Here is a 21,426-nt window from a genome sequence, read left to right as displayed (position 1 = left end):
GACCAACAACCAGTCTCACTTTTATTCTGATTATCTGAGATGGTTTTTTTACAATCGGGGACTTCGCTTCCTGAAGTACCACTCTCCTTGTGGGTCACACTAAAATTTTTCCAACATTACTAATTAGATAAATTGTTTACCTTTTGATGCTTATTAATTACCCAGTAATAAGGGGTGAATTAAAGTGGATTGGTACTTTTATGCCCTTAAAATCCAAACCAATTCCGTTTTTGTCCGTAATCTTAATGAATTCCTTTTCTATTGTTAAGTTGATCATTTCTATCCAATTCAATTCTCTATAACCACGTGACCAGAGTCTGAAATCACTTTAATGCCGTTTAAGGGAATCATTTGTTGTGGAGTTAATGCCTTTTAATTAACATTGAATTCTTTAAAGGGCATTAAAGGGGTTTCAAGTTCTGGTCACGTGGTTACAGAGAATTGAATTGGATAGAAATTATCAATTTAACAATAGAAAAGGAGTTCATTAAGATTGCGGACAAAAACGGAATTGGTTTGGAATTTAAGAGCATAAAAGTGCCAATCCACTCTAATTCCCCCCTTATTACTGGGTACTTAACTTTTCAATTGGTTTTTTATGTGCATTTGTAACGACAATACATATTGTATTGGAAAAATGAAGTTTGCCCACACAGCACATGATATTTTCTAAATATTTCCTGAATATTTCACTGAAAGATTGAAATATTTCAGTGCAAGGTTCTTGAAATATTGCTGCAAATTGAAAATGTCCGCCTATATGAAATATTGACGCGAAAGTTTAGAAAATATTTCATTGAAATATTTTGGAAATTTTCAACTTAAATTATGCGCACTGGTCGAACTTAGTTTCTATGGCCTGTAGAGCTGCGCAGTAGTTTTTAGCTTTCTAGAATCCTATGGGTTTTAAAATATTTCAAAAAATTCCTATTGGTTTCAGGTGTTTAACAAATTTTTTAATTTTGTGAAATATTTTCAGAATATTGCAGAATAGTCATGTGTAATATTGCAGGAATATTTCAATGAAATATTTTCTAAACTTTCGCATCAATATTTCACATAGGCGGACATTTTCAATTTGCAGCAATATTTCAAGAACCTTGCACTGAAATATTTCAATCTTTCAGTGAAATATTCAGGAAATATTTAGGAAATATTATGTGCTGTGTGGGTGGTTTTTTGTCAATCATTATTTTTTATATTTTCTTATTTAAATTTATATAGAAAAATAGACTTGTCAGGTTTTCAATTATACTACATATTTTTCAATTTTGAATAAATGTAAAATTGATTCCTCATAGAGGAATGATTGTATTGGAAAAATTTTCGATTGTGATTTTAGACATTTTTCGATATAGGTAATTTGACCTACATTTAATCATTTTTAACCGTTCATAAAAAGTAATTCTTATATTTCAATTATTATTATCTCTATGAGGAAGCAAAGTGTTCATGAAATGAACATAAAGAGAATTACAGAAACATACAACTTGACAGTGCTTGACAGCGGTTTTTTATCGTTATTTTCAATTTTACATTTCTTTACAATTTTTTTGTTGCGTGTAAAATATATAAGTGTTAAAATTTTTTATTCATTTCTATAAAATTACAAAACACTGCAATGAATAAAATAGTTATACAATATATATCCAATTTGCAGTAAAAACAGTTTATATTATCAAACAGCATAGACATAGATATAAAATATTAATTTTATTTTAAATTTTTCGTGTTTAACTAATAATAAAATAGAATTCAGACGAAAATATTGTTTATAAACGATTATTATGATATTTTGAACATAATTATGCTCATAATAATATAGGTACTATGAATTTATTAGTCATTGATAATATCAGTAGAAAAAGTATAATAAAATTATAATACCTAATAATTATAATAATAATATTTATTAAAAGACACTTATGTGTTTATCAAATTCATTTGAAATTTCTCTCAACTTCATTAAGAAATTAATGATCAATTTAAAACCATTATTAAATTTAATTTTGATTGTTTTCAGTAAAAAAAATTCATATAAAAAGTAATTGACTTTAAAAAATGCGTCTGGTTTGAATTATAAATTTTTAGTTGCCTATTTTTATTTTGTTTCCTAGCCTTTGTTAAATTTCACTTTAAGTTTCTTTCAGTTTACAATATACAAAACTTTCTGCTCCATGTAAGTTAATTTTTTTTTAAAGAAAACCTCACGTAATGCAGGATTCAACAGTCTTTTTTACAGCATCGCGTGCGTATGGAATATACGACAAAGAATACCATGTTAATGATAAAGACTGCAAAATTATAAAGAGAAGTGCAAGTCCTGGTTTATGTAACTGTAAACAAATAAATTTTGGTATTAATTTTTAAAAACCACTTAAGTCGACTTGGGTTTTTGACGAAAAAATTGATTTAAAGCTTCAAAAACGAATTACTAATATATTTTACATATTAATTATGACAGAAAAATAAATTTCCATTAAATCGATCATCAATGTTATAGAATTTTTATACGTAAGAATAGTAATGAGATAGAAATTCAATGTGATCGAATTTTAATAATTTCGAAACGTTGTTTTGTAGAATTTAAATTTTAAGAAATAGTAATTAAAAAGAATATTAATTTATCAGAAAGGAAACTAGAAAGAATTCTTATTTAGTGAACATTTATTTGCCCGAATTATAATTTGACAGAAATATTTTGGCGTTAATTTTAAAATTGAATAAAAAATTATAAAAACAATTGTGATCTGTTCATTTTAAAATTTGGGCCGAAATATTTCTGTCAAATTGAATTTCTAACAAATTAATATTCGTACATGTGTACAATCTCAAAAAGTAAATTTCTATCAAAACATTTTTCTACAATATTGAGATTTTATAAAATGACTATTCTACTAAATTAAAGTTCTGTGAAAAAACATCTCGCTTAAATTGATATTCGATCAAATTAAATTTCTGACAAATTTAAATTCGATCAAATTGACAATTACAATTCGGACAAATAAATATTTTACTAAATAAGAATTCTTTCAAGTAAAAATGACTTAATTCGCCAAAATGGCATTTTGTAAAAAATGTGAATTCGATGAAGTGACACTTCAAAATAATGACAATTCGTGAAAGTGTCAGTTCGTGACATATCTAATGGAATTTCACTATATGACGGGTTCCACGTCAAGTGACCCAGGTCAAAAATTTACATGGAATATTTGAAAAATTTGTAGTTTCTTTAAAACAAAACGAAAATACGTTTTCTATTTTGGGTTTTTCTGCTGTTTTTCAACACTTTCTAATGGTGTAAACAAATGTAGAGAAAAAAATTTTTTGACCTTGAAAAATTAAATTAAAAAATAAAATTTCATTTTTTTATCAAATGGACAGTTTTTATTTTTTAAAAAAAAATTTTATCATAAAGGTGAGGTTTTTTCCTAAAAAAATGTATAGGTCAAAACGTGGGACAAGAACTTTTAACTGGTCAAAATAAACATTTACTTCTGCAGTGCACCGACCCACAGTGGAATTTTTTTTACAATTTACTATTAAAAAATGTCTACAGCTTACAATTTTTAACCGATTTGAGTGTTCTTTGTCTTAAATTAAAGGGGAATAAATTCTTAAGACATCCTTCGAGGACAATTTTGGGGATTTTAATTATTTATAATTTTTTTTTAATCAAAGTTAAAAAATTAATACACTTTTTTAAAAAAGGACGTTTATTTTCTTATTCCGTTGCTGCACATGATCTAAATCAATTCAAATTCTTCCAATATGACAACCAGATAATTACTAACGCATAAAATAATTTATTTCAATTGTTATAAACAATATACAGCCCAACAACGCGCAGGGGCGGTGGATTGCAGAAGTAAATGTTTATTTTTACCAGTTAAAAGTTCTTGTCCCACGTTTTGACCTATACATTTTTTTAGGAAAAAACCTCACCTTTATGATAAAATTTTTTTTTTAAAATAAAAACTGTCCATTTGATAAAAAAATGAAATTTTATTTTTTAATTTAATTTTTCAAGGTCAAAAAATTTTTTTTATCTACATTTGTTTACACCATTAGAAATTGTTGAAAACAGCAGAAAAATCCAAAATAGAAAACGTATTTTCGTTTTGTTTTAAAGAAACTACAAATTTTTCAAATATTCCATGTAAGACCAAAAATTTAAACTTTGACCCCCTCCAGTTTTTATATTTGTTTAAATAAATTAATAATATTTGATATTTTTTATTGTATCTAATAGGACTACTGTTTGTGCAAACTTTTTACCTGATCCCAAACATTTCAAATTTGGATCTGGGTCACTTGACGTGGAACCCGTCATATATATGTACTATTTGATTAATTGACATTTCGTAAAACTAACAATTGAGTCAAATGCAGTTCTGTAAAACGGCAGTTTGGTCAAATGTCATTTATGCGCTTCAAAAATTTTATTACTCAATAAATTCTTGAATAGGGCTAAACACTGAGAAAACTGGAGAGTCAAATTCAGAGGTTCAAAAAGTGTATGTTTCCTTTGCTTATGAAGAGAGTTAAATAGTCCTTCTAAAATAAATTTTGAATTGATAATGGAAATCTACTTGTATATTCTCTCCCATTATATCTGAGGGTTAAAAGTTGCGCAGAAAATGTGTACGATCTGATGCGCGCGAAATTATTTTTCTGACATTTTATGTATTTAATTTTGGGGGTTAGGTTGCCATATTTATTCATTTCGCGCCGGATAAGGAAGGGATTTCTCAAGATGGTTAATTTGTCCCTCTGTTATAAACTCATTTTCCCTCCAAGAGAAATGGCACGAATATCTGTCAATGGTGTATTTGAACATTTAGATTGTTATCCAATAGCTAACTCTCAAATATGAACGATTTGTCCCTCCAGATGCTCCAGATGTCCAATACTCCAGTTTTCTCAGTGAAGAGAGGCGCATGATTATTCCCTAAATGTCATTTTACCGAACTGTCATTTTAACGAATTGCATTTATTCGAACTGTTATTTTAACGAAATGTCACTTTTGCGAATCGACATTTTTACGAATTGACACATTTGCGAAAAGTCATTTTTGCGAAATATCATTTTTACGAATTGTCATTTTTATGAAATGTCACTTTTGTGAATCGACATTTTCACGAATTGTCACTTATTTGCGAAATATTGCGAAAATTGCTATAGTAAATCTATATATGCATACAAGTTTACTATAGCAATTTTCGCAAAAATGACAATTCGCAAAAATGAAAATTCGAAAAAATGACTTTTGCAAAAGTGACAATTCGTAAAAATGTCAATTCACAAAAGTAACATTTCGTAAAAATGACAATTCGAAAAAATGACATTTCGGAACAATAACGATTTGTAAGAATGACAATTAGTAAAAATTATATTTCGCAAAAATGATTTTTCGCAAAAGTGTCAATTCGTAAAAATGGCGTTTCGCAAAAGTGACATTTCGTTAAAATAACAGTTCGGATAGATGAAATTCGGTAAAATGACAGTTCGGTCAAATGACATTTGAGAAATAATCATGCGCCTCGGCTAAAGATATATAATAATAATATTATTTAATAATTTTAATTCTTTGTTGCTACTTACTCCAATTGCTGCAACAAGAGTCATTACTAAGCACACGAACACAAGTATTGTAGCAATTATTCTTGTGGATGCAAACATTTTTTTCAGTTGATTTACTGGTCCCATGAGGAAACATGTACTGTAAAAGAATTAATTCTAAATTAATATAGATATAGATAGAAATTAGAATAAATATATAGACTATTCAGGACAAAAAACAAAAATCTCATTCAGCTTCAAGAGTCCGATCAGTAGACGAAATCAGTCCAGAAACCAAAAAACTCACTGATTATTCAGTATATGTCATAGAAAAATTGTACACAATTAAAAAACACTGTTACAAAAAAAATTGAAATAACTTCTTATTGGACCTATTGCATAGCAGGTTACATCATCTGCTTCCAAACTTTAATAATTTTAAAAAATATAGAATATTATGTATATGCAATTCGTATAATATCTTTTAAAGTCTCCAGGAATTTTTTTTTTTTGAAAAAATTCTGGAGAAGATAAGGAATATATAAATATCATAGTTACAAAAAAATTAAAGGGGTGCTTACAGTACCGTCCGAAATTGTCAGCCCACCCATTTTCAAAGGAATGACAAAAATTTTTTAACATAAAATTCATGAAAAGTAAAATTTTTTTGGTTTATATTTTGAAAGACGATAAAATTTTGAAAAGAATAAGACCTTACAGAAGTCATTTGGCCAAAATTTGTAGAAGATATTCTTAAAAATCGTCATTTTCAATGTTTTACAAAAATTTGAATAACTTCTAAAATAATGAACGCTTTTTAATAATCTTAGGCTTATTTTAAAGACCATTTTCTACAGAATAAGAATTACTTATAGGCATTAACCTGTAATTTTTAACTTGGAATAAGCATGACGTCAAAGTTGGACAAAAAAATTCAAAAAATTTGAAATAATATTATTAAAAGAAAAATAATTTTTGAAATTCAAACATATATTTTTATTAAATTTTCTTGAAAAATCTACACCATATCATGTTTTATATATGTTTTAGAATAGTTTTTAGTACAAAAAATTGATTTCAAATTTTTCCAATTTTTTTGTCTAATTTTGACGTCATGCTTATTCCAAGTTAAAAATGACAGGTTAATGCCGATAAGTAATTCTTATTCCGTAGAAAATGGTCTTTAAAATAAGCCTAAGATTATTAAAAAGCGTTCATTATTTTAGAAGTTATTTAAATTTTTGTAAAACATTGAAAATGACGATTTTTAGGAATATCTTCTACAAATTTTGGCTAAATGACTTCTGTAAGGTCTTATTCTTTTCAAAATTTTATCGTCTTTCAAAATATAAACCAAAAAAAATTTTAGTTTTCATGAATTTTATGTTAAAAAATGTTTGTCATTCCTTTAAAAATGGGTGGACTGACAATTGCGGACGGTACTGTATACCCGAAATTTTTTTGATTTTTTTCTTTTTTAATATTGCACTTTTAATTATTAGAAAATCAATTATTATCCAAAATATAAACAAAATGGATAAAAGTTGTTAATTTTAAAAAAAGTGTACTTTAATGTTTGATGCCTGGTAAAATCCACAATTTTGAAAATCTTTTTTTTTCTAAAATCTTCTGTCATAAAACACTACATTTATACCAAGTTTCACAAAAATTGAAAGACCCATGACCAACTTTGAATTTTTGTGGGAAAATTTGAGGGTTTATTATTATCAGAGAAAAGAGCTATGTCTGAGCCTTTAATGAGTTATGATATATCGACTTCGGATTTGTCAGGATAATTAGATGAGAGCGAACTGATTGAAAATCTTCTCCATATTTACAAGTAATTTTAGAAATAAGTATTGAAAAACAAAGTTATAAAAGTTGAATTTTTGACGTGGGGCATTATTTCTCAAATGTCACAGCCAAAAATTAAAAGTCTTGGGATTGGTTTGATACCTTGGGAAATTGTTGTCCTATATGAAAGTAATAAATTTTTAAAATATTAGCTCTTTTAAAAAAAGAAAGTAGAGAAAGAAAGTAGAGGGGGTTAAAGTATTGATATTTTAAGTATCACATGTCATATTAAAAACCATATAACTTTTATAAAACTTTATCGTTTTTAATTCTTCTTTCATAAATTTAAAGCATTTTTCATGTACTTTCTAAAATTTTTTTTAAAAAAACCCCGTTTTTTAAAAATAAGATTTATTTTTTAATTTTCACCCAAATGGGTATTTAAAAAAAAAATTTTTATTTGTATTGGAAAGCTGGCATTTTTCCCAAAAAAAACATAAGTTTTATAGTAAGCTGGCCATAAGTTTAGAAGAAAATTAAAAACAAACTAAGCGGTGCGTCGTTGAACGACACAAATATCACTGTTTTATCTTCATCTGCTTCAGTAAAAGTAAAAGTTATGTGTGACCTACAGTTATCGCCCAATAAAAACGGCACTTATCGGCTTAAATGACATGAAATTGATAAACAATCATTTTCGAGCTGTCATCATGGAAATGTGTTTTTCCGTTGGATTCATTACAATATGTGGACCTCCGCATGAAAAGGGACCACTTTGTTGGTTCTAGATTCCGATATAATAGCAATTTACTGATTTTGAAAAAAAATATCGAAACTTTTTTTATTATTTTTTCATCTGCTGGGTCTCACACGAGACATTAATGCATTTTTCATTAATTTATTGATACTTTAAGTATTTTATTTCGTTGTTAGACAAAAAAATGAAAAGGGACCACTTTGCCCTTAAAAATTTTTGTTGTCTATACTTTCTCTTTTTTTTGCTTCAAATAACTCAATAAAATAACATCCATCCATTAACTTTGCAAAAAATCAGGTTTATTAATTAAAAAACGCAATTTTAGAAAAGGAACCACTTTGTCGGATGTTCGTTAATTTTTTATTGTTTCAAAATGGGGGGGGGGGGATTCGAAACCTATTAATTTTTCATCTTAAAGGTTTACTAGACTTAAAACAATTTTTATCTGAATATCTTCCTATAAGAACCAAAGATATTCGCATTACAATCTTTGATTTCGATTTTCTCAAAATGAGGTTTTTGACATTCTGAAAGAGAAAATTTTTTTTCAAATTGTTTCGTTGAATCAACGTTGATAACTTCAGTTTCATCCATTAAAATAGTATCCAAGGTTCTTTAAAAGTTACTTTATAATAATTCATAAACTAAAAAGAAGTAGATTTAAAATGAATATCATAATTGAGGAAATTGGTACCTTATTAATGAAATAATATTGCCCAGCGTGTAGAATACGGCGAATACGGTAAGTCCCTTATTTAGAAAAAGTGCAAATGATCCGAGGAATGAGCATAGAATGCCTATCACGAAACAAATTGCAAACCCCTTTATTCTAGTAGACCAACTTAAGGTGGACGCGTCCATCACCTGAAAAATAATACCAAATAGTAAAACATTCATTTTGGATTTGTTACATTTTTGTGTTTATTCCAAGATTTAATAAAAATAATTCAATTTTAATTTAATAAAAATTAAAAATCACAACTTTAAAAAACACTTACATGATAATTTAAAACCAAAAACAATAAGTTAAGTTTTTCAAAAATTTTTAGTTTTTTAAAATATTTTTGTGTATAATAGAATTACAACAGAATATTCGCTAATAATAGATCAAAACATGCGTCTTGAAAAGCTCTAGACTACAAAATTGGTTATTTTCTAAAACCTTTTTTCTGATGAACGTGAATTTCCAAAATTTCTTTTTCTAATGAAGGTCATTTAAATAAATTTTTTTCTAACAATGTTCAAATTCTACTAATAAATGTAATTGAATTAAATGGATTTAAATTAAATTCAAATTTGAAATTATAGAAATTATTTTTTGTTGTTTGTAGTAAAAAAAATGCTTGTCACGACATAATCTTTAATAACTCAATTTAATAAGTAACTATATATTTTTTTAAATATTTTAGAATTCTCCAAATTTAAAAAAAAATTCAATTTAATTTATTCTGCTCTATAAAATATTACATTTTGTAGCAGAAGATTTTCGTTTACAATATTTTGATAATATCAGTTTTCAATTTTATGTTACTCATTCAACATGAAAGCACGCAACAACAAACTATTTATATGTCATATAAAAACAAATCTTTTTAATACATTCGTCATCGGGTGCATTACACATCTGAGTCATAGCTTCACTGTATTCATCACTTAATCCCAATTTTGCCAAATAAAAATTGCTTTCTTTATAAGAAAAGAATTAGAAAATATTCAAATTAGATGACAAAGACACATTTACATCAAAAAGCGTTAAAAAAAGGGTTAAATTTGTTATCTCAATCAATCTCACTTACCACGAAATCCTCATCTCCCTTTGCAGCAATTATAATTATTATAATATTTAGTAAGCATTTCATAAATTGTGCCTCAGTACATTTAGCAAATTAAAAAAGTTACCTGTGGTATTATGCCACTTTCCTCGTCACAGTTTTCATTGCCATTTAAAACTCTTCGAAGCTTGTCCATTGTAGCTTATTCCGTGTACCAAATAATCTTCAGTTATTTATAAATTATTTCTTCTAAAACAAAATAATATTTGTTATAAACGAAAGAAATTTTTATTAAATAAATATTCTAAAATGTAAATTTAATGCTAGATATAATTTCTAATGAAGTTGATATATTTCAGAAATCAACAGGGATAAATTTGATAAAATTGTGAGCAGTTAATAAATTCTCAATAAATTGACCAAGTTTATCAACTTTTTATTCCTTGAAATATTTTTTGCAAGCCCTTTTTCAGGGTGTCTACTGAAAATATGACTTAAAATTCCAGGACATTTTCAGGACATTCCAGGACAGATTTCTTATTTTTCCAGGACATTTATATGTGTTATATTATTTCATATTACGATTAACATAATTTAAATATTAACCTACTTGAACAAGAATATTTATTTTATTATAAAAAGAATTAAAAATCTATATTGTGGATACCAGTTTCTTTAATCAAACGAAAAATTGAAATAATTTTTTGATGGATCAAAAAAATTATTTTTTAAATTTGAGTAAATATTTTAAATTATTGAATATTTAAAAGCAAAATATGGAAAATTAAAGGACAAAAGTTCAAAATCCAGGACATTTTTAGGAATTCCAGGACTTCAAGGACCAGTAGACAGTAGACACCCTGTTTTTTAATAAATAGTTTTTTTCAAAGATGAAAATTAAACTTGAAATAAATGAAAAGAAACTAATATATTTTGATTATTTGAAAAATACATAAACATTAATTAAAGTATTGAACATTAATAGGGATATTAAAGACTATTAATTAATATTGAAGACAATTATTAATAGTAAATAATTAAAATAAGAAATTTTTATTTCAGATGAAAAAATCAACAAAGTATCCGAATTATGATAAAAATATAGAAAATTAATTTAAAAAAGTCGCTGATTAATTGTTAATTGACTGAAATTATCTATGCCGTTTGATTTCAAAAACATAATATTTAAAGTTGTAAAAAAGATATACAACTCAAAATAGTATTAATATTGACATATTTTTTTGAAGATGAAGAACATAACCTTAAATTTATGTATATATATATGGTTAAATTACATTTGATAGATAAATGCAAATAAACTAAACTGAACGTGGCAAAATTGAAGTAAAAAATATGTCTTTATTTTTATTATAATATTATAGAATAATATAATACATACTTACTTTATTCTAGCTAACTATTAAATTAATTTCCATAAAGTAGATTAATATCGGTAGAGTAAATAATAATTGACAATAAACATGAATCACAGCGTATTGGTAAAATCCTCAATTTAATGGGGATATTGACATTAAATTTCTGTTTCAGAAAAAAATTCACCAAATGTTAATAATAAAATAAGTATGAATTTACAATAGTTTAGATATTTGTTGAAAATTACATTATGACACAAAGTAAAAAAATAAAATATTTATTCACATAAAGTTTCAGTACACAATTATTAAAACATATTTTAAAATATATATATATTTCAGGAAAAAAATATGTTTATAATTATACATATATATTATAAACAAGCACAACAATTGCAGGAAAGGCCAAAGCCAAATTAAAAATCAGGGAACATGAGAGAGAAAAGAAAGGAAATATTTCTATCTTTTTTCCACTCAAAAATATGTTTAAGGCCAATGCACAATAGGTTCAAAACATGAAGAAAACATGAAGAAACATCGAGTTATCGATATCTTCATGTTATAGTTTATTATTATTTATTTTATTTATTATTATTTATTTTATTTATTATTATTATTATTTATATATATTATATTATTTAAATTTTTTATTTTTGGTCCGTGAAGTCCGTATTTTTAAATAACTTTCCTGTAGGTTCGCGAACGAGATAGAAAAGGACGCAAATATATGTCTTTTTCCAACTCATGCTTTGCGTTCGCGAAAGGATTGTGCTTAGGCCTTTATTCGGCTTTGGCTTTAGGTTGAGTCCACAATAGCACCTTAGCGGAACGTAATCTTAACGTAACAATGCTAAGTATATTGTTCCGTAACGTTTAACGTTCCGTTCAAAGTGCTATTGTAGACTCAACCTACTATATTCTACTACCCGAATTTCGATTTAGATTTTAGAATTTAATGTGTGTTGGCTGGTTGGCCTGAAGAGATATACGACAATGACACAACCTACACAACCGGAGTGATTGTATAAGTTAAGACTTTTGTCGTATTATACATTATTGTACAGATACTTTATAATAAAAAATAGGTTAAAATAAATAATTAATAGAATGGCATTAAATCCGCAGTACGAAGTAATTGGCAGAGGTTTTGTACAACAATACTATGCAATGTTCGATGATCCAGTGCAAAGAGCAAACTTAAGAAATATTTATAACGTGAGTATGAGTATTTCACGATATTAGAATTTAATTTTATCATTTTAACTTAGGAAAATATATGCTTAATTTATATTTTTAGAATGAATCATTCATGACATTTGAAGGTAAACAAATGCAGGGTGTTACAAAAATCGTGGAAGAATTGAATGTAAGTAGAAATAAATTTGTTTTCACTTGCGATAGTATTTATCGAAGAAAAACTGTTGCACTTAACTGTCATTAAATATATTATTACGATTGTAAAAGTTAGGTTATGTGTTGTAGACAATTATAGCTGCACTGTAAAGGACATTTTTTGATAGAAAAAAAATGTACGTTTTTTCTTATATTTACATACCTACATACTTTTTTCTACAAATATCTGGTTTTTATTTCCATGTTTACTTTCAACTTGTTTCGAACATAAATATTGTCATTTATTTTTACAGAATTTGAGGTTTCAAAAAATCAATCGAATAATCACGGCCATTGATTCGCAACCAATGTTGGATGGTGGGATACTAATTAATGTTTTAGGAAGGCTACAGGTGAGTGATTTTAAATATGCAGTAGATCAAACAAGAAGCAATATTAGAATTCTTTTCTCAGTCAAAAAATTCCTGAATTGGACCACTGAAATCTCAAATTTCTCGTATTCAATTGGAAATATATAAACTTAAAACATAAAAAAAAAGTTTATTTATAATCCTCAAAGGATTTTCAAAAAAAAATAATTTTTACTTTCTTTTAAAGAATTCTCGAAGATTATAACAGGCTTCGCACTCATCTACTAAAACCTACTATTTACTACTTTTTTTACGTTATGCTACTAATTAGGTACTTTTTTAGATTTAAGTCACTAAAAGATACTATTTTTGGGTTTCTTGAGAGTTTCCACTACTTTAAATTCGCTAATACTAGAAATCAAAAAAACTATTCTCAAAAATTGTAATCAAATTCTTTAAAACGATTAAATTATTTTTAAAAAATATTCCAAATTCAATTATTTTCATAAAATTTCGCAAAAGAATTAAATTATTTTTAAAAGAAATTAATAAAATACATTCAAAATTCAATTATTTTCATAAATAATAAAATTCCCACAAAAATTCAATTAATTTAGAATAGCATTTCAAAAAACAAATTTCGAAAAAATCAATTATTTAACAAAATTTTTATGCAATTCTTCGCAATAATTCAATTAATTTCACCCATAATAACATTTTTCATGGAAATTCAATTGAAAAAAAAAATTTTATAAAATTCTAAGCAAGAATTCAATTATTTTCACAAATAAAGTTTTCCACAAGAATTCAATTATTTAAAATAAAATTTTCATAATATTTATTATATTTCGAAAAAATTAATAATTTTAAACAATGTTTCTAAAATTCTTATAAAGAATTCAATTATTTTCAAAAATGACAAAATTTTTCACAATAATTCAATTATTTTCATAAATAATAAAATTCTTTACAGGAATTCAATTATTTTTGAAAATTTTAATAAAATTCTCAGCAACTATTCAATTATTTCCATAAATGATAAAATTCATCGCAGAATTTCAATTATTTTTAATTCAATTTTACAGGAATTGCTCAAAAAATGTAATTATTCTTAAAAATTAAATTTCAATTCCTCGAAAAAATCAATTTAAAAAAAAAAATTTTTTTTTTAATTTTTTGGAAGAATTTAATTATTTACAAAAATATTAGAATTTTGAGACATTTTAATCAAATTCTTTGCAAAATTCAATTATTTTCATAAACAACAATATTCATAACAAGAATTAAATTATTTTTATAAATATAAATGCTTTTTAGAAATTCAATTATTCTCCAAAATTGTAATAGAATTCTTTGTGAAATTGAATTATTTTTAAAATCTTTTCACAATTCAATTCAATTATCTACTCTTTTCATAAAATTTTCAAACAGAATTAAATTATTTAAAAAATTGTTTTTAAAAATCTTAGTAAGAATTAAATTAGTCGAAAGAAATCAATTATTTAAAAAATGTTATAAGATTCTTCGCAAGAATTAAAGAATTCAATTATTTTCAAATATTTTAATAAAATTGTTCTAAAGAAATCAATTATTTTAAATAAAATTTTAGTTATTTTTTTTTGAAATAATTTAATTATTGTTTTAGATTTTAATAACATTTTTCCCAAGAATTCAATTATTTACATAAATAATTCTTCGAAAGAATTCTATTATGTCGATAAATAATATAATTATTTTCGAAAATTCAATTATTTTGAAGCATTTTAATAAAATTCTTTGCAGAATAATTCAATTATTTTTTAATAGAATAGAATTTATTGTCTTTATGCTACATACAAATTTTTTTGCATCGAATATAGCCTCAAATTCAATTATTTTCATAAATAACAATATCGATAGCTATACTTTTTTACTACTATTTTAGTTTGAAAGCTACTTTTTGCTACTTTTTTAAAATTAATTATCGAATTCGAAGTCTATTATATAGAAAGCATTTTAAGCGCGGTCGATTTTTTCTCTTCACGTTTAGTGTCCGTAAATATCCTCTTCATTCAATTTAATGACAAATTTATACGACAATGACAACATTTTTTTAAAAATAAACAATAATTTTTTTATTATGTTAATTTAAACTGTATTATTTTCAGAGTATGCATACAAATTTTCATTGTAATCCTATTCAGTCCAAAGATATTCATTTTATAACAAAAGACCGCAAAAAATTTCAATTCTTTATAACAAAGTGAAAATTAATTTTTTTTAAAAATCATTTGAGGATTTTAAATAAACTTATAATTATGTTTTAATTTTATATATTTTCAGATCAATACGATAAATTTGAGATTTCAGTGGTCCACTTTAGGAATTTTGACTCTTCTATAATTTTAAATTGAAATTAATCAATTTACGACAATAAATGAAACATAGGTTTTGTAAACATTGCATTCAAAAAAATGTTTATTAGAGATAACTGTTTGGTTATAGTTTATATAAACTTTACAGGAATGACAAGAATTTCAATTTTAAAGAAATAATAAACACAATGATAATAGTACTAATCTCAAGTTGTTCGGAGGTCGTTATTGAAACAACCAGGATTCCAAATAAAGATAACTATAAATTTGAATTTAACATTAACAATGCAAAATTAATTTTATAAAAATGTGATGAAATTGAAACTGGCACCCACTTAATTTTGGAAATTGAATTTCAAAGTTGAATACTTTTATGAAGCTGAAACTGGCATCCAGTTATCAGCATCCACTTAATTTTTCAAAATTTTATGTTGGTTTTAAACAAAGAAATATTTAACTTTAAAATTTAAGTTCCAAAGATAAGTGGGTGCTGATAACTGGGTGCCAGTTTCATCTTCATAAAAATGTGTGTCAAATGAATCATACTTTTATTTCAATTATAGCACAATTAATAATAATCGATTATTTCATGTTGAATGTAAGAGTACTTCAAATTCTCTAGTATTACATTTAAGACCTACCACATTTCATAGGTTAATTCCATTTTATTATTGAACTAGCAAATGTTACGCGCGGAACGAGATATTCAATTTATTATTGTTATGCAAATTACAACATTTTTTATATTCAAATATAAATTATTTAAATAATTTAATAATCAAAATTTAAAAAATTCACTTATTAAGTACAAAATTAATTATTACTGTTCATATTTTCAAAAATTTTAATAAAATTTCAAGAAAGAATTGAATTATTTTCTAAAATTTTAATAAATTCTTCTAAACAATTCAATTATTTTTTTACATATAGTAAAATCTTTACAAAAACTCAATTATTTTCAAAACAATTTTAATTAAATTCCTCAAAATAATTCAATTTTTTTTAAAAAATTTAACACATTTCGAAAAAATTCAATTTTTTTCTAAAATTTTAATAAATCCTTGGAAACAATTCAACTATTTTTATAAATACTAAAATTCTTTGTAGAAATGAAATAATTTTTAATACAATTTAAATAAAATTACACGAAAGAATTTAATTATTTTCAAAAATTTCAATAAAATTAAATTTCAACAAGAATTTAAAATGCTCTAAAAATAATTCAATTATTCTCAAATTATTTTTAAAGAATTCTATATAAAAATTAAATTACTTACAATGCAATTCTTAAATATATTCGTCAAAAAATTGATAGAATTCAATTATTATCAAAAAATAATAAAATTCTTGTGATGAATTCAATTATTTTGAATATACTTAATTTTAATAAAATTTTTTAAAGAAATTCAATTATTTTCGAAACAACTTTAATTGAATTTCTCGAAAAAAATTCATTATTTTTAAATATTTCTATAAAATTCTTCATAATAATTTAATTATTTCTTAAAATTTTAATAAATTCTTCGAAACATTTCAATTATTTTTATAAATAGTAAAATTCTTCGCAATAATTCAATTATTTTTATAAATAGTAAAATCCTTTGCAGAAATTCAATATTCTTTTCACAACAATTTTAATAGAATTCCTAAAAAGAATTTAAATTTTCAAATATTAACATAAAATTCATTTATTTTCCAGAATTTTAATAAATTTTTTTGAAAAAATTTAATTATTTTTATAAATAGTAAATTCTTTGCAAGAATTTAATTATTTTCAATACAATTTTAATAAGATTCTTCTTCATAAAATTCAATTGCTTTCAAAATTTTCAATTCAATTATTAAAGAAACTCCATTAGTTTAAAAAAAATTCTTCAAAAGAATTTAATTAGAATTCTATTATTATCAAATTTTTTTATAAAACTAAACGTTTAGAATTTATAAGAAAATTCTGAATTTTTCTGTCTTTTTGCTTGCCTCATAAACTATAAAATTACCATGAATTCTAAAAAATATCTTAAATTTTTTCTATAACTTAATTCTATTGAAGAACTGCCATAAAGTTATTACTTATAAATTATTATTTAAAAAAATATTTTTTAAAAAATTTTTATTTCAATTCTGTTGAAATTAGTTTCAATTTTAAAAATGTTATCGCAATTCTTTGAAAGAATTCAACAATCTTAATAAATATAAAAATTCTTTCCCTAAATTCAATTATTTTCAAAAAGTAAAAAAAAATTCTCAACATTTCAATTACAGTGGGATCTTTCAATAGTGCAGTCGTCGGGAATATTGTGCACTATTCGAAGCAAGCAAAAACTAAAACATTCAGGTCCGTGTCAAGAAAATTAAGGGTCCCCCACTACTAAATACCGGGCACCACTAAATGATACTAAATAATCAAATGAGCGACGGCACTGTATTTGACGTCACAGATTCCCTTCCTCTTTGCCCCCCGAAATCTCTTGTTTACTCAACTCACTAATGACTGCACTGTTCAGAACTGCACTATTGAAAGATCCTACTGTGTCTTCATAAATAGTAAAATTCTTCGCCGAAATTCAATTATATTCAGGAATTTTTATAAAAATCATTGTAAAATTCAATTATTTTCATAAATAACAATATTCATCACAAGAATTCAATTATTTTCAAAAAATCTAAAAAAAATTGTCAACATTTCAATTATTTTTATAAATGAATAGCAAAATTATTTTCAGGAATTTTATTAAAATTCGTTACAAAATTCAATTATTTTCATAAATAACAAAATTCATCACAAGAATTCAATTATTTTCAAAATTAATAAAATTCAATTATTTTCAAAAATTTTTCTTAATTCAATAATTTGTATATCAATTATTTTAATAAAATTTCCCAAAAGAATTTAATTATTTAAAAACAATTTTGACAAAGTTTTACACGAATATTCAATTATTTTCTATTATTGCGAAAATTTCATTACTAAAAATAGAATTTGAATAAATTTGTTCGAAAAAAAATAATTGTTTGAAACTATTGTATAAAATTTTTCACAATAATTCAATTATTGTCATAAATAATAAAACTCATCGCAGAATTTTAATTATTTTTAATACAATTTTAATCGAATTCCTCGATAAATGTAATTATATTCTTAAAAATGTCATTAAAATTCGTCGGAAGAATTCAATTTTTTAAAAATTTGTTGCTAAAATTCTTTATGAAAATCCAATTTTCAAAACATTCAATTATTTTCAAAAACTTTCCTGAATTCAATGATTTTTAATATCTACTACGTTAATAAAATTTCCCAAAAGTATTCAATTATTCAAAAAATTTTTAAAAAAATTCTACGAAAACATTTAATTATTTTCATAAATAATTAAAATTTCACAGGCATTGAATTATTTTCATAAACTCTTATAAAATTCTTTGGCTAAATTCAATTATTTTTAATACAACTTTATTCAAATTTCTCGGAAAATGAAATTTTTTAAAAAATTTTATTTAAACTTGTGAAGATAATTCTATTATTTAAAATTTTGTGTATAATATTCTTTATGATAATTCAATGTTAAGAAACATTCAATTATTAAAAAAAATATTTACTTTTGTATTTAAATAATTGAATATTTTCTTAACAATAAAACTGAACATTTCTGTAGAAATTCTTTAAAGAATTTATTTGGATTTCTTCTCTTAATATTCCTCTTCGCTTTTGAAATGTCCTGAGAACTAATTATTTTTTACATATTTTTATTGTCTTATTAACATTTAATTAGATTTTATTATTAAGATTTTTTTCTCTATGTATTTAATAAAAATGTTATTGATTAAAAAGTATGATTGAATTAATAATTAAAATAAAAATGGTTTATTTAAAAATTGTTCATTATGTTTATAAAAAACTAATGCTTATAATTTTGTTTGCAGACTGACGAAGATCGACCACATGCTTTTATTCAACTTTTCGTATTGAAACCAATAGAAAGTTCATTCTTTTGTCAACACGATATTTTTCGACTAAGTATACATGACACAGCCTGATGGAATAAGTTTATTTGGTTTTACATATGACCGAACGATGTTGCGTTGCATAATGCAAATTGAAAACACTGCAGCCGAATGTATATGTTCAGAATTAATTCTTCTTACAAATTACCACAATGCAGTCAAAAATTTTTAATACACTGTTTTTATATATAAAAAAGATTTGCTTCAAAGAAAACCTATTGTAATTTGAAAATTTTCAAATAAAGTGAATTTGTTACTAATCTAAAGCTTAGTTTATTCATTTTTCTGTTTAAATTGTATTTCTCATTTTAGTATTATTTTAAATAATTACAGGGTTGCCACGCTTTTGCTCAATTCAAATTCCCTGACTTTTCCAGGTTAAAAAACGAAATTTTTCCAGGTTTTTAAAACTACATTTACATTTTACCAAATTAAAAAACTTTGACTTTGACGAATTTATTTATGTAATTGTTAAATTAGTCGAAAACATAAAAAACTTTACTTTGTTACTGTAACTTCTTCAAAAATTATTTTCATCATTTTGATTTAATTATTTATTTCTAGAATTTTTAACTACAATTCTTCTTAAAATCAATTTTTTAAAAATTATTTTTGCAAAAGTTGTTTGAGAATTTTCAAAACATTTTGTTAACAATTCAATTTTACAAAATTTCAATTATTCTAAAAATTTATCAATTAAATATATATTGGAAAAAAGAAATTTCAAACAATTAAAAAAAATTCAATTAAACTTTTTTGAAAAATTAATTTTACATAATTATTAATTAAAATTGTGAAAAATTCAGAATTTCAAAGTTCTTAATTTGAAACCTTCTTAAAATTCAATTAATATTAAAAATTAATGCAGAAATGCTTTTAATATTCAATTATGATCTTGAATTTTAACTGATATCCATTTTAAAATCATTTTTGATTAGAAAATTCTACGAGAATTCAATTATTTAAAATAAATACAAAAATAAATATTTTATTAAATAATTGAATGTTTCTTAAAATTGAATTATCAAAGAATTTTATAAACAAAATTTTAAATAATTGAATTATCTTCACAAGTTTTAATAAAATTTTTAAAAATAATTTCATTTTTCGAGAAAGATTAAAATTGTATTAAAAATAATTAAACTTAACCAAAGAATTTCATAAGAGTTTTCGAAAATAATTCAATGCCTGTGAAATTTTAATTATTTATGAAAATAATTGAATGTTTTCGTAGAATTTTATTAAAAATTTTCTTTAATAATTAAATTCTTTTGGGAAATTCTATTAAAGTAGTAAATATTAAAAAATCATTGAATTAAGGAAAGTTTTTGAAAATAATCAAATGTTTCTGAAAATTGAATTTTCATAAATAATTTTATCAACAATTTTTTAAAAAATTGAATTCTTTTGACGAATTTTAATGACATTTAAGAATATAATTACATTTATCGAGGAATTCGATTAAAATTGTATTAAAAATAATTGAAATTCTGTGATAAGTTTTATTATTTATGAAAATAATTGAATTATTGTGAAAAATTTTATAAAAAAGTTTCAAACAATTGTTTTTTTCGAAAAAATTTATTCAAATTCTATTTTTAGTAATGAAATTTCTGTGAAATAAATTTTCGTAATAATAGAAAGTAATTGAATATTTGTGTAAAACTTTGTAAAAATTGTTTTTAAATAATTAAATTCTTTTGGGAAATTTTTGAATATAATTGATATGCAAATTATTGAATTAAGAAAAGCTTTTGAAAATAATTGAATTTTATTACTTTTGAAAATGATTGAATTTTTGTGATGAATTTTGATATTTATGAAAATAATTGAATTTTGTAATGAATTTTATTCAAATTTCTAAAAATTATTGACTTTTGTCGAAGAATTTTGCTATTCATTTAAAAAGATAGTTGAAATGTTGACAATTTTATTTAGATTTTTGGAAATAATTGAATTTCTGCAGAGAATTTTATTAATTTTGAAAATACTTTAATTCTTTTGATGAATAATATTATTTATGAAAATAATTGAATTTTATAAAAATTCCTGAATATAATTGAATTTCGGCGAATAATTTTGCTATTTATGAAGATAATTGAAATGTTGAG

At 23.5% G+C, this 21,426-nt stretch overlaps 2 protein-coding genes across 3 annotated transcripts; one reads left to right on the top strand and one right to left on the bottom strand.

The window, feature by feature from the left end:
- Window positions 1-1,990: 1,990 nt before the first annotated feature.
- On the bottom strand, window positions 1,991-11,630 carry LOC122508814 (vesicle transport protein SFT2A). Of its 2 annotated transcripts, XM_043622376.1 has the most exons (6): window positions 11,508-11,622; window positions 11,290-11,425; window positions 10,014-10,135; window positions 8,809-8,978; window positions 5,606-5,723; window positions 1,991-2,336 (listed from the first exon to the last, which is right to left on the bottom strand). In XM_043622376.1, exons 3-6 carry the CDS (start codon window positions 10,080-10,082, stop codon window positions 2,208-2,210), a joined length of 486 nt encoding a protein of 161 aa, XP_043478311.1. In that variant the 5' UTR covers window positions 10,083-10,135; window positions 11,290-11,425; window positions 11,508-11,622; the 3' UTR covers window positions 1,991-2,207. The 2 variants fall into 2 exon arrangements, with proteins under 2 accessions (XP_043478311.1, XP_043478312.1); XM_043622377.1 differs by having other exon boundaries at window positions 10,014-10,132; window positions 11,290-11,630.
- Window positions 11,631-12,205: 575 nt separating this feature from the next.
- Window positions 12,206-19,581, top strand: LOC122508813 (probable nuclear transport factor 2). Its single transcript, XM_043622374.1, has 4 exons — window positions 12,206-12,474; window positions 12,557-12,625; window positions 12,906-13,004; window positions 19,235-19,581. The coding sequence occupies exons 1-4, from the start codon at window positions 12,367-12,369 to the stop codon at window positions 19,346-19,348; spliced, it is 390 nt and encodes a 129-aa protein (XP_043478309.1). The 5' UTR covers window positions 12,206-12,366; the 3' UTR covers window positions 19,349-19,581.
- The last annotated feature ends 1,845 nt before the right edge of the window (window positions 19,582-21,426 follow it).

The sequence above is a fragment of the Leptopilina heterotoma genome, unplaced genomic scaffold (genome assembly GCF_015476425.1).
Source record: "Leptopilina heterotoma isolate Lh14 unplaced genomic scaffold, ASM1547642v1 Lhet_58, whole genome shotgun sequence".
Taxonomy (NCBI): domain Eukaryota; kingdom Metazoa; phylum Arthropoda; class Insecta; order Hymenoptera; family Figitidae; genus Leptopilina; species Leptopilina heterotoma.
The sequence above is the reverse complement of the archived record's forward strand: the minus strand, read 5'-3'. Positions and strand labels throughout refer to the sequence as shown.